At 37.7% G+C, this 13,674-nt stretch overlaps 1 protein-coding gene across 1 annotated transcript in view; it reads left to right on the top strand.

The window, feature by feature from the left end:
• Positions 1-13,674, top strand: part of ACBD6 (acyl-CoA binding domain containing 6) — a 290,459-nt gene that overhangs the window by 122,170 nt on the left and 154,615 nt on the right. Inside the window, exon 6 of the mRNA XM_049868483.1 lies at positions 4,911-5,000. Within this exon, the coding sequence (XP_049724440.1) occupies positions 4,911-5,000 (90 nt within the window). The remainder of the gene's footprint in view (positions 1-4,910; positions 5,001-13,674) is intronic.

Below are 13,674 nucleotides of genomic sequence, written 5' to 3'. Positions count from 1 at the left end.
TACCACTTCATAATGAAAAGTTTTGAACATACACAAAAGTTCAAAGAATTTTACAGTGAACTCCTGTATCTTCACCACCTAGGTTCTACCATTAATATTTTACTATGCTTACTTTATCAATATCTATTCCTGTCTCTGTTCATCTATCAATCTATCTTATTTTTTGATACATTTCAGAGTAAGTTGCAGACATCAGTACACTTCCTCCTAAATGCTTCAGGATGCATATCATTAACTAGAGTTCAGAATTTGTTTACAAACTTGTTTATAATTTCTTCTTTTAAGATAGCATTTATATACAATGGAATGCACGAATATTAAGTGTTCATTTGATAGATTTTGAAAAATGCATATTTGTAACCAAAACTCTTAGAAGATATAAAACATTGCTATTACCCCAGAAAGTTCCCTCATGCCCCTTCCAATAAGTTCTTTCTTCCAGTTCCACAAAGGCAACTATTGTTCTGACATTCTTCTACCATAGATTAATTTTGCCTGCCTCAGAACTTTATATACTATATTTTTACACAAATAAAGCGCACCTTCTACATTTGTTTGCAAGCCATTCCCTCCCGCCACGAGGTATTTTCGTAAGCACCCTATTCTAATTTTTTTCTACAGCAACATGTAAAAAGAAATTGGCATAGCAGCACTTCTGAAAATACTTCACAGTGGGAGGGAGAGGTTGGCAAACAAACGTGGAATACATACGTTATTCGTGTAAAAATACGGCAAGTGGAATCATACATATATACTCTTGTGAAAGGCTTCTTTCATTCAGCATGTTTTTGAGATTCATACTGCTGTGTGAATCTGTACTTCCTTTTTATTATTGAGTAATATTCCATCATAAGAATATACTATAGCTTTTATTTATACATTGTCCTATAATGGACACCTGGGCTGTTTCCCTGACAATTTATTATTATTGCTGTTATTATTTTATACAGGATGAAACAATATACCCCTTGTTTATTCTTTCATCCTTAAGCCCCTGACATTATGGCATAGTAAATGCTGCTCATGAAGGAATTTTTGAAAGTAGTGTAGTTAAAATATTTCTCAATTCCCTTACAACCTAGCAACACTATTTCTCCTTAGCCTAGATCTTAGCCAGAGGAAGAGATCGAGTAGTTGCTGCAATATTACATATCAGTATAGGTGTAAGATTTTCTGTTTAATGCTGGTAAATAAATTATCCTAGAAGGAGCCATTGGCTTCCATGCTAACTACACCTTGAGACCTTAAAGTACCTACTAATTCCACTCCTGTCTAAGTTTTTGAAATGACACTGTCATTTCACTATTGGGAAGGACATGGAAGTAGGAGACAATGTGAAGTTTCTGATGGTTTCAGGTTGAGGGGTTCTCATTGGCCAGCTGCTGGTGAGCAGCAGCAAGAAAGGTGTATAAGATAGAGATAGGAGAGAGGAGAAGGAGACATTACAGGTTATTGGTAGCTGAAGTCAATCTCTACTATAATTGTAAATTGAAACTTTTTTTTTACAAAGAGAAATTCAGATCGACATATTTGTGATATTTCATTTGTTCATTAGACAATACCATACTATACCTTCTTTGATAGAATCGGCAAGGTGACAATTCTTACAAATTTAAACATAGCAACTTTTCCAGGTTTTTCTCTGTGTACAATACTACGTACTTTGTGTCTGATCTCAAAATACCGTAAGAACATTAGACTCATTTGATAATAGAATCTCTTTTCATTTAATCTTGTGATATTCAAGATAAAATCTAATTTTAAAAATTCTATGTGGTTAAGGACAATTAACTAAGGATATCAAAGAAGCATTTAAAATATTACGACTCACTCACGTATTTTCCAGAAGGCATGAAAGTAATACCACTTAATAGGTTAGCTGCTACCCTGCACTTTCAAAGCACTTTAGAGTCATTCATCTGGCTGAGGTAAGAAAGTATTAGCACTCTTGGTTAATAAATGAGAACTCTTCTTCCCCCTGTATTTTTCTGTATTTGAGTTCCAGAAATTATCCAGAGCTCTCCAAACCGTGGCTTGTGGCCTTCTCATAGCCTAACAGATTCCTTTCAATAATGACTTTTCCCTCCTTACCTACTAAATGCATCTGGAATATTTTTCCAGAAGAGTTTTAAAAACTAGAAACAAACATACAAAAAAATTTTTTCAGCTTCGGTGGTAGCAGTAAAAATAAATTTAACTTGAAGATTTTTAAGAGATCATACTGGTCATAGAAGAAGGTAAAACAATAAATAAACGGGTAAACTATTCCGTAAATTTGGGCAAAGTCTAAGGTAAACTATTTCATAAATTTGGGCAAAGTCTTCAAGCAACTATAATGTGCACCTAATTCATGGTTTTTCTGCTGGAGGAAGGATTATGGAATCCTGTACTTTATGTAATAAATGCATTTTATTGATCTAGATATGTTTGTGGGTAACAAAGAGAAAGAAAAAATCCACAGATGTTCATTTGCTGTATTTCGTCATCTCTGTGAGGTACTATTACTTGGACTAATAGTCTTAAATTAGAGCACGTTTACAGGAATGTTATAATTTGAAGAAGTAAAGGGTTATCGCATTCAAACACCTGATTGTGCTGGTCTTTGTTCATTTAAATATAGAGCATCTTGAAGGTAAAAATTCCAAGCTTGATTTTTTTCGTCTGTGCTTATCTGCCTGTATGCTTAATCCTGTTCTTGTTGAGTGTCTTAATACTGTATAAAAACATTAATCATAAGTGGTCTTAAGACGGATATCTTCAGCACTTCCATAGAAAGTCATTGTCAGAGAATTCATTCTAATTCAAGGTTAATTAGTGTACCATTAAAATAATGTGTTACAAAAATTAATTACCTCGAGGGTCAAAAAGTATGTTAAAAAGCGTAGTGTAAGTGTCTGAGAGCATATCATCCTTCTTAAAGCAGTGCCACCCTCTTGGAAAATACATCCAAAGTGAAAATCACTCCTGAGGTCCAGCCATAGGTGTTTCCCCTAAAGGAAATTTTTGGCAGTACTTATGGGAAATTTAAAATATAACTCCCATTAACAGTAAAACGTGTTGCTTGTCTGCTTTCCCTTTGAAATATCCAAAGATTTATATTCTAGCATTACTTGATAATAACCCTATTGAGTTAAACCTAATGAGAAACCAGGAACCTGGTTGAGAAGTAGGAATTATCTGTACATCTTGTGGTAAAAGTGCTAGTGACGTTAATATTATATTTTCTTACTTTACTAGTAGTTACTTCTGGCAAGTGCCCCGTGTAAGCATATCACACATCATCTTAACTACGGAGTTAATTCTTGTTAATGGTTTAACTAAATAAGACGTACGCTTAAAATTAGAACTAAAAATGATAGCAACTTAGAAATTTTATCTGATTCTTTTCACGTAAAAGCAGTGAAACAGTTGTGTTGAGTTATAGACTATTTTGTTCATGGTTTTCAGAAAGTCTCATTAAAGTCTCTAATTATTCATCTGGAGGATTTTAAATTAGTGTCCTAATAACAGCTTTATGGTGCAGGTCAGCACACACTAGAGCTACAAAAATTTTACAACGGGAAACTGCTTTACTACTCAACAGTACATTTTCTTACTGGGTTTTTAGAATTGTCCCCATTTTAAAAAACTCTTAGTAGGCTCTGAACAAGGTGTAATAAAATAGTTTTTGCTACTACAACAAACTGTGAGTGATTTGCCCACATTTTTTAATTTTCTGCTTCCCTCTCAAGATTTTATGTTAAGTCTATTGAAAAACAGATATGCATAGGTAAATAAAAGTAAATCAAGCAAAGAAAAAGAAAAGGACAATTTGTAGGATAGACGTCCTGCTCTGTTTTTTTGTTTCAAGAATGGATTCTGGTTTAATTAGTTGAACTAACAGGTGTGCAAAGAGAGTCTGAATGATAAAAAGAGTGTAGGTGGATTAAGAAAAGCTTTTTTGGAAGGTACTTTTTACTTTAAAGCCATCCTTATCCCAGCTTATAGCTACTTAATCTTTTCTGAAATGACATAAAGCAGGGATTTCAGTTTAATGTGGAGAAACATTCCATTCTTTAAACATGATAACATCATTACCACCCTCAAAAAGTAGTGTTAAGCCGTACATCACTCATTGCTTCAGAAAAGCCCTTAGCTTTGGGGGTTTTGTTTTTTCATTCAACGAAGTAGGCGTCTTTCATTAACTAAACCAAGATTTCCTGACAATAAAGAATAGAATTAACACATTAATGGTAACTGTGTGTCTTTGGTAGATGAGAGTTAAAATTAATGTTTTATATTTGGTGTTTTGTGTCCCAATAGTTAACCATCTATTCTGTTTTACAAGTGGCTTTCACAGTCAGTTGTTTGAAGATAGACTTTGATAGATTGTCCTGGTGTTTTTGAGACATTTCACATTGTAAATTTGAGACATTAAGGGGAAATATTTAGTTTTAAACTAAATATTCTTCCATTTTAAGGAATAAAGTTGAGTAAATTTAGATATAGTACATTTAGATTGTGATTTCCAAATTTTTAGTACTTATTTTTTTTTAACCATAAGATTTCTTTCACCAGGAAAAGTGAACATTATAATTTAAAAAAAAACTATCTTTTAAATTTGCGAAGTACTTTATAATTTACAAAACATTTTCTTATAGTTCCTTCAGTCAAAAAATATTACTAGTAACATTGTTGATGTTATTATCATTACTCTGTGGTTAAATTAGGCAGAAAGAGTTAGTGGCCTAGTACATAATAAATCTAAAACTAGAACTCCAGACTTGTAAAGGGTTGTCTATTGTTTTCCCATAGTGCATTTTACATCAGTCATTCTTAGACTCATTAACCTACATTTTTTCATATTACGTTCTCCTTCTTAAAATATTGTATCTTTTATGATTAACAAATTCATTTATCTTTGTCTTTAGGGCAGAGCTCTACTCCATTGGGCATGTGATCGAGGACATAAGGAACTAGCCACAGTCTTGCTACACTATAGAGCTGACATTAACTGTCAGGTAAGAGTGATAAAGGGTAGCATTTTTTTTTAATTGAGGTAAAATCACATAACATAAAATTCAACATATTACCAAGGTAGTAGTATTTAGTATATTCACAATATTGCACAACCACCACCTCTATCTAGTTTCAGAACAATTTCATCACCCCAAAAGGAGACCCCACACCCGTTGAGCACTCATTCCCCATTTCTCCTTAATGGGAGAAACCACTAATCTGCTTTCTGTCTCTGTGAATTTAATTTTTCTAATTGTTTCATGTAAGTGAAATCATAAAATATGTGATTTTTTTGTCTGGTTTCTTTGACTTATAGTGTTTTCAGGGTTCATCCATGTCTTAGCATATATCAGTACTTCATCCTGTTTTATGGCTGAATAATTTTATTGTATGACTATGCCACATTTTGTTTATCCTTTCATCTGGTGATGGTCATTTGGGTTGTTTCTGCCTTTTAGCCATTGTGGATAATGCAGCTGTGAATGCAGTGAGTTTAAGCATTTGGCTGCTAACCAAAAGGTCAGCAGTTCAAATCCATCAGGCGCTTCTTGGAAACCATATGGGGTAGTTCTGTTCTGTCATATCAGGTCACTATCAGGTGGAATCGACTCGTTGGCAACATGTTTGGTTTTTCAGTTTATAGTAGTTCTGGAGCCCTAGTGGCACAGTGGTTAAGCGCTATAGCTATTAACCAAAAGGTTGGCAGTTAAATCCACCAGCTCCTTGGAAACCCCATGGGGCACTTCCATTCTGTCCTATAGGATCAATATGAGTTGAAATCAACTTGACAGCAAAGGATTTGGGTTTATGGTAGTTATATTTTTAGTTTTTTGAGGAACCACCACACTGTTTTCCACAATGGCTGTACCATCTTGCATACGCACCAGCAATGAATAAGGGTTCCAATTTCCCCACATCCTTGCCAACATTTGTTATTTTCTGTTTGTTTCTTAACCATCCTTAAAAAAAAAAAAAAGATCATTGCTGTCCAGTCAATTCTAACCCATTGTGACCCTATTAGACAGAGTAGAACTGCCGACCTTTTGGTTAGCAGCCATAGCACTTAACCACTGCACCACCAGGGTTCCTAGCCATCCTGGTGGGAGTGAAATGGTATCTTATTGTGATTTTCATTTATATGTCTCTGATGGTGCAGTAGTTAAGAGCTCAGCTGCTAACCAAAAGGTTGGCAGTTCGAATGTACCAGCTGCCAGCTGCTTCTTGGAAACCCTGTGGGGCAGTTCTGCTCAGTCCCATAGGGTCGATATGAGTCTGAATCGACTCGATGGCAACGGGTTTGGTATGGTTTTGGTTTAATATGTAATGGTGCTGAGCATCTTTTCATGTGTTTGGTGCCCATTCGACTGTCCTCTTTGATGAAATGTCTGTTCAAGTCCTTTGTTCATTTTATGATTGGGTTATTCGTCCTTTTTTGTTTAGTTGTTAAAGTTTTATATATATTTTTGTTATTAGATTCTTGATGACCAAAATTTTTAATTTTTATGAGGTCCCATTTATTTAGCCTTTTGCTGTTTGTTATACCATTGTTGAAAGCTAGGCCTGACGGTGTGGCCTCTGCTTGTTCTTCTAAGAATTTTTTTTTAATTGTACTTTAGATGAAGGTTTACAGAGCAAATCATTTCTCATTACTCAGTTAATACACATGTTGTTTTGTGACATTGGTTGCTAACCCCATGACATGTCAACACTCTCCCCTTCTTGACGTTGGGTTACCCATTACCATCTTTCCTGTCCCCTCCTGCTTTCCCATCCTTGCCCCTGGGCTGGTGTGACCAGTTTGTCTCGTATCATTTTATGGGCCTGTCTAGTCTTTGGCTGAAGTGTGAACCTCAGAAGTGATTTCAGTACTGAGTAAAAAGGGTGTCCAGGGCCATACTCTCAGAGTTTCTCCAGTCTCTGTCAGACTACTAAATCTGGCCTTTTTATTTATTTGTTTGTTTGTATGAGTTAGTATTTTTTTCCACATTTTTCTCTAGCTTTGTCTGGGACCCTCCATTGTGATTCCTGTCAGAGCAGTCGGTGGTGGTAGCTGGGAACCATCTAGTTGTGCTGGACTTAGTCTGGTAGAGGCTGTAGTAATTGCAGTCTATTAATCCTTTGGACTAATCTTTCCCTTGTGTCCTTTGTTTTCTTCATTCTCCTTTGCTCCAGACGGGGTGGGACCAGTGGAGTATCTTGGATGGGCACTCAGAAGCTTTTGAGATGCCAGACACTCTTCACCACAATCAGATGTAGAACACTTTCTTTATAAACTGTGTTATGCCAGTTGAGCTAGGTGTCCCCCAAGACCATGGTCTCCAGCCCTCAGCCCAGTAATTTGGTCCCTCAGGGAGTTTGGCTGTATCTATGAAGCATCCATGACCATGCCTTGGTCAAATTGTGCTGACTTTCCCAGTATTGTGTACTATCTTATCCTTCACCAAAGTAACCACTTATCCTACTATCTAGTTAGTGTTTTGCCCTCCTTACCCTTCCAGGAATGACATCGTGAAGAGGAATGGCATTGCATTCATCATCAAAAAGAACATTTCAAGATCTATCCTGAAGTACAATGGTGTCAGTGATAGGATAGTATCCATACACCTACAAGGAAGACCAGTTAATATGACTATTATTCAAATTTATGCACCAACCACTAAGGCCAAAGATGAAGAAATTGAACATTTTTACCAAGTTCTGCAGTCTGAAATTCACCGAACATGTAATCAGGATGCACTGATAATTACTGGTGATTGGAATGCGAAAGTTGGAAACAAAGAAGGAGGATCGGTAATTGGAAAATATGGCCTTGGTAATAGATTGCACGATTGAATTTTGCAAGACCAACAGCTTCTTCATTGCAAATACCTTTTCTCACCAACATAAACTGTGACTATACACGTGGACCTCACCAAATGGAATACACAGGAATTGAATCGACTGCATTTGTGGAAAGAGATGATGGAAAAGCTCAATATCATCAGTCAGAACAAGGCCAGGGGCTGACTGTGGATCAGACCATCAGTTACTCATATGCAAGTTCAAGTTGAAACTGAAGAAAATTAGAGCAGGTTGATGAGAGCCAAGTACGACCTTGAGTATATCCTACCTGAAATTAGAGACCATCTCAAGAATAGATTTGACTCATTGAACACTAATTACCAAAGACCAAATGAGTTGTGGGATAACATCAAGGACATCATACATGAAGAATGCAAGGAGCCATTAAAAAGACAGGAGAGAAAGAAAATACCTAAATGGATGTCAGAAGAAACTCTGAAACTTACTCTTGAATGTCGTAGCTAAAGCAAAAGGAAAAAAATGATGAAGTAAAAGAGCTGAACAGAAGATTTCAAAGGGCGGCTCAAGAGGACAAAGTGAAGTATTATGATGACATGTGCAAAGAGCTGGAGATAGAAAACCAAAAGGGAAGAACACGCTCAGCATTCCTCAAGCTGAAAGAACTGAAGAAAAAAATTCAAATGGAACAGAATTGAGAACCCAGATATAAATCCATCCACGTATGAGCAGCTGATTTTGACAAAGGCCCAGTGTCAGTTAATTGGGGAAAAAATAGTCTTTTTAACAAATGGTGCTGACATAACTGGATATCCATTTGCAAAAAAATGAAACAGGACCATACCTCACACCATGCACAAAAACTAACTCCAAGTGGATCAAAGACCTAAACATAAAGACTAAAACAATAAAGATCATGGAAGAAAAAATAGGGACAACCTTAGGAGCCCTAATACAAGGCATAAACAGAATACAAAACATTACCAAAACTGACGAAGAGAAACCCGATAACTGGGAGCTCCTAAAAATCAAACACCTATGCTCATCTAAAGACTTCACCAAAAGAATAAAAAGACCACCTACAGACTGGGAAAGAATTTTCAGCTATGACATCCCCAACCAGCGCCTGATCTCTAAAATCTACATGATTCTGTCAAAACTCAACCACAAAAAGACAAACAACCCAATCAAGAAGTGGGCAAAGGATATGAACACACACTTCACTAAAGAAGATATTCAAGCAGCTAACAGATACATGAGAAAATGCTCTCGATCATTAGCCATTAGAGAAATGCAAATTAAAACTACGATGAGATTCCATCTCACTCCAACAAGGCTGGCATTAATCCAAAAAACACAAGATAATAAATGTTGGAGAGGCTGTGGAGAGATTGGAACTCTTATACACTGCTGGTGGGAATGTAAAATGGTACAACCATTTTGGAAATCTATCTGGCGTTTTCTTAAAAAGTTAGATATAGAACTACCATACAATCCAGAAATCCCACTCCTCGGAATATACCCTAGAGAAATAAGAGCCTTCACACGAACGGAAACATGCACAACCATGTTTATTGTGGCACTGTTTACAATAGCAAAAAGCTGGAAGCAACCAAGGTGTCCATCAACGGATGAATGGTTAAATAAATTGTGGTATATTCACACAATGGAATACTACGCATCAATAAAGAACAGTGACGAATCTGTGAAAAATTTCATAATATGGAGGAACCTGGAAGGCATTATGCTGAGCGAAATTAGAGGCAAAAGGACAAATATTGTATAAGGCCACTCTTATAAGATCTGGAGAAATAGTATAAGCTGAGAAGAACACATACTTTTGTGGTTACGAGGTGGGGGAGGGAAGGAGGGTGGGAGAGGGTTATTTACCGATTAGTTAGTAGATAAGAACTACTTTAGGTGAAGGGAAGAACAATACTCAATACACGGAAGGTCAGCTCAACTGGACTGAACCAAAAGCAAAGAAGTTTCTGGGATAAACTGAATGCTTCAAAGGTCAGTGGAGCAAGGGCAGGGGTTTGGGGACTATGGCTTAAGGGGACTTCTAAGTCAATTGGCAAAATAATTTTATTATGAAAACATTCTGCATCCCACTTTGAAACGTGGCGTCTGGGGTCTTAAATGCTAACAAGCGGCCATCTAAGATGCATCAATTGGTCTCAACCCACCTGGATCAAGGGAGAATGAAGAACACCAAGGTCACACAATAACTAAGAGCCCAAGAGACAGAAAGGGCCACATGAACCAGAGACTTACATCATCCTGAGACCAGAATAACTAGATGGTGCCCGGCCACAACCGATGACTGCCCTGACAGGGAGCACAACAGAGAACCCCTGAGGGAGCAGGAGATCAGTGGGATGCAGACCCCAAATTCTCACAAAAAGACCAGACTTAATGGTCTGACTGAGACTAGAGGAATCCCAGCGGTCATGGTCCCCAAACCTTCTGTTGGCCCAGGACAGGAACCATTCCCAGAGACAACTCATCAGACATGGAAGGGACTGGACAATGGGTTGGAGAGAGATGCTGATGAAGAGTGAGCTACTTGTATCAGGTGGACACTTGAGACTGTGTTGGCATCTCCTGTCTGGAGGGGAGATAGGAGGGTAGAGAGGGTTAGAAACTGGCAAAATTGTCACGAAAGGAGAGACTGGAAGGGCTGACTCATTAGGGGGAGAGTAAGTGGGAGTATGGAGTAAGGTGTATATAAGCTTGTATGTGACAGACTGACTTGATTTGTAAACGTTCACTTAAAGCTCAATAAAAATTATTTAAAAAAAAAACTACTCTGGAAAAAAAAAATTCAAGCCTCAAGTTACAATACTGAAGGATTCTAAAGGGAAAATATTAAACGATGCAAGAAGCATCAAAAGAAGATGGAAGGAATACAGAGTCACTATAGTTGGTCAACGTTCGACCATCCTGGAAGGTAACATATGAGGAGGAACCGCTGGTACTGAAGGAAGAAGTCCAAGCTGCACTGAAGACATTGGCGAAAAACGAGGCTCTGGGAATTGACAGAATACGCTTTGAGATGTTGCGACAAACAGATGCAGTGCTGGAAGTGCTCACTTGTCTATGCCAAGAAGTTGGGAAGACAGCTACCTGGCCAACTGACTGGAAGAGATCCATATTTATGCCAATTCCCAAGAAAGATGATCCAACCAAATGCGGAAATTATCAAACAATATCATTAATATCACACACACATAAAATTTTGCTGAAGATAATTCAAAAGCGGCTGCAGCAGTACATTGACAGGGAACTGTCAGAAGTTCAAACCAGATTTAGAAGAGGATATCATTGCTGATGTCAGATGGATCCTGGCCGAAAGCAGAGAGTACCAGAAAGGTGTTTACCTGTGCCTCATTGACTGTGCTAAGACATTCAGCTGTGCAGATCATAACAAATTATGGGTAACATTGCGAAGAGTAGGAATTCCAGAACCCTTAATTTTGTTCATGAGGAATCTGTACATGGGTCAGGAGGCATGTGTATATGAATCAGGAGGCATCTGTACATGGATCAAGAGGCAGTCATTTGAACAGAACAATGGGATACTGCGTTGTTTAAGTTAGGAAAGGTGTGCGTCAGGATTGTATCCTTTCACCATAACTATTCAGTCTGTATGCTGAGCAAATAATCCAAGAAGCTGGTCTGTATGAAGAAGAACGGGCGATCAGGATTGGAGAAAGACTCATTAACAACCTGCATTATGCAGATGACACAACCTTGCTTGCTGAAAGTGAAGAGGACTTGAAGCACTTACTCATGAAGATCAAAGACCACAGCTTTCGGTATGGATTACACCACAACATAAAGAAAACAAAAATCCTTGCAACTGTACCAATAAGCAGCATCATGATAAATGGAGAAAAGATTGTGGTTATCAAGGATTTCATTTTACTTGGATCCACAATCAACACCCACGGAAACAGCAGTCAGGAAATCAAAAGATGCATTGCATTGGGCAGATTGCCTGCCAGAGATCTTTTTAAAGTGTTAAAAAGCAAAGATGTAACTTTGGGGACTAAGGTGCACCTGATCCAAGCCATGGTATTTTCATTTGCCTCATATGCATGCAGAAGCTGGACAGTGAATAAGGAAGATTGAAGAAGAATTGATACCTTTGAATTATGGTGTTCGCAAGAATATACCATGGACTGTGAAAAGAACGAATAAATCTGTCTTGGAGGAAGTACAACCAGAGTGCGGCTCAGAAGCAAGGATGGCGAGACCTTGTCTCATATGTTTTGGACACATTATTAGAAGGGACCAGTCCCTGGCGAAGGACATCATGCTTGGTAGAGTGTCAGGGAAAAAGAGGAAGACCCTTAACAAGGTGGCTTGACTCAGTGGCTGCAACAATGGGCTAGGTCATGATTTTCGGTATTGTATGATTGTCTACCATTTTTGTCATCTAATGTGATTTCCCTATGTGTTGTAAATCCTATCACTATGATGTAATGAGATGGATTAGTGGCAATTATATTGATGAGATCTACAAGATTAGATAGTGTCTTAAGCCAGTTTCTTTTGAGACATAAAAGAGAAGCGAGCAGAGAGGCATGGGACATCATACCACCGAGAAAGCAGTGCTGGTAGCAGAACGAGTCCTTTGAACCTGAGGTTCCTGCACTGAGGTGCTCCCAGACCAAGGGAAGACTGATGACAAGGACCTTGCTCCAGAGCTGACAGAAAGAGAAAGCCTTCCCCTGGAGCCAGTGCCTGAATTCGGCCTTCTAGCCTACTGGACTGTGAGAGAATAAACCTTTCTTTGTGAAAGCCATCCACTTGTGGTATGTCTGTTATAGCAGCACTAGATGACTAAGACACTAGCTTATTAAGGAAGCATCATATCATTTTCCAAAATGGTTGTACCATTTTACATTCCCACCAGCGATGCATAAGGGTTCCAATCTCCCTGCACCCTGTCCAACATTTGTTATTTTCTGTTTTTTTTTATTTGTGCCAATAATGTTGGGGCAAAATGGTATCTCATTGTAGTTTTGATTTGCATTTCTGTACTGGCTAGTGATTGTGAGCATTTCCTTAGGTGTCTGTTAGCCTCCTGAATATCTTTTTTGGTGAAGGATCTGTTCATACCTTTTGCCCATTTTTTAATTGGATTATTTGTCTTTTTGTTGTACAAGTGTTGGATTTTCCTATAGATTTTAGAGATTAAACCTTGTCAGATTTGTCATAGCCAGAAATTTTTTTCCCAGCCTCTAGGCTCCCTTTTTACTCTTTTGGTGAAGACTTTTGAAGAGCATAAGTGTTTAATATTTAGGATCTCCTAGTATCTGGCTTATCTCCAGGTGTTTGTGTATTGTTAGTTATGGTTTGTATCTTGTTAATGCCGTGTATTAGAAACTCTAGCATTGACCCTATTTTTTCTTCTGTGATCTTTATTGTTTTGGGTTCTATATTTAGGTCTTTCATCCATTTTGAATTAGTTTTTGTTATGGTGTGAGGTATGAGTCCTGTTTCATTTTTTTTTGCAGATGAACATCCAGTTTTGCCAGCACCATTTGTTAAAAAGACTGCCTTTTTCCATTTAATGGACTTCGGGACTTTGTCGAAGATCAGGTGACTCTAAGTGGGTGAATTTACTTCTGGGTTCTTGATTCTGTTTCATTGGTCAGTGTGTCTGTCATTGTACCAGTACCAGGCTGTTTTGACTACCGTAGCTGTATAGTAGGTTCTAAGGTCAGGTAGTGCGAGTCTTCCTACTTTATTCTTTTTCTTCAGTAGTGCTTTACTTATCCAAGGTGTCTTTCCTGTCCATATAAAGTTAATGATTAGTTTTTCCATCTCGTTAAAGAATGTTGTTGGTATTTGGATCGAGATTAC

Source organism: Elephas maximus, chromosome 24 (genome assembly GCF_024166365.1).
Source record: "Elephas maximus indicus isolate mEleMax1 chromosome 24, mEleMax1 primary haplotype, whole genome shotgun sequence".
Taxonomy (NCBI): domain Eukaryota; kingdom Metazoa; phylum Chordata; class Mammalia; order Proboscidea; family Elephantidae; genus Elephas; species Elephas maximus.
This window is presented reverse-complemented; position numbering and strand designations above follow the sequence as displayed.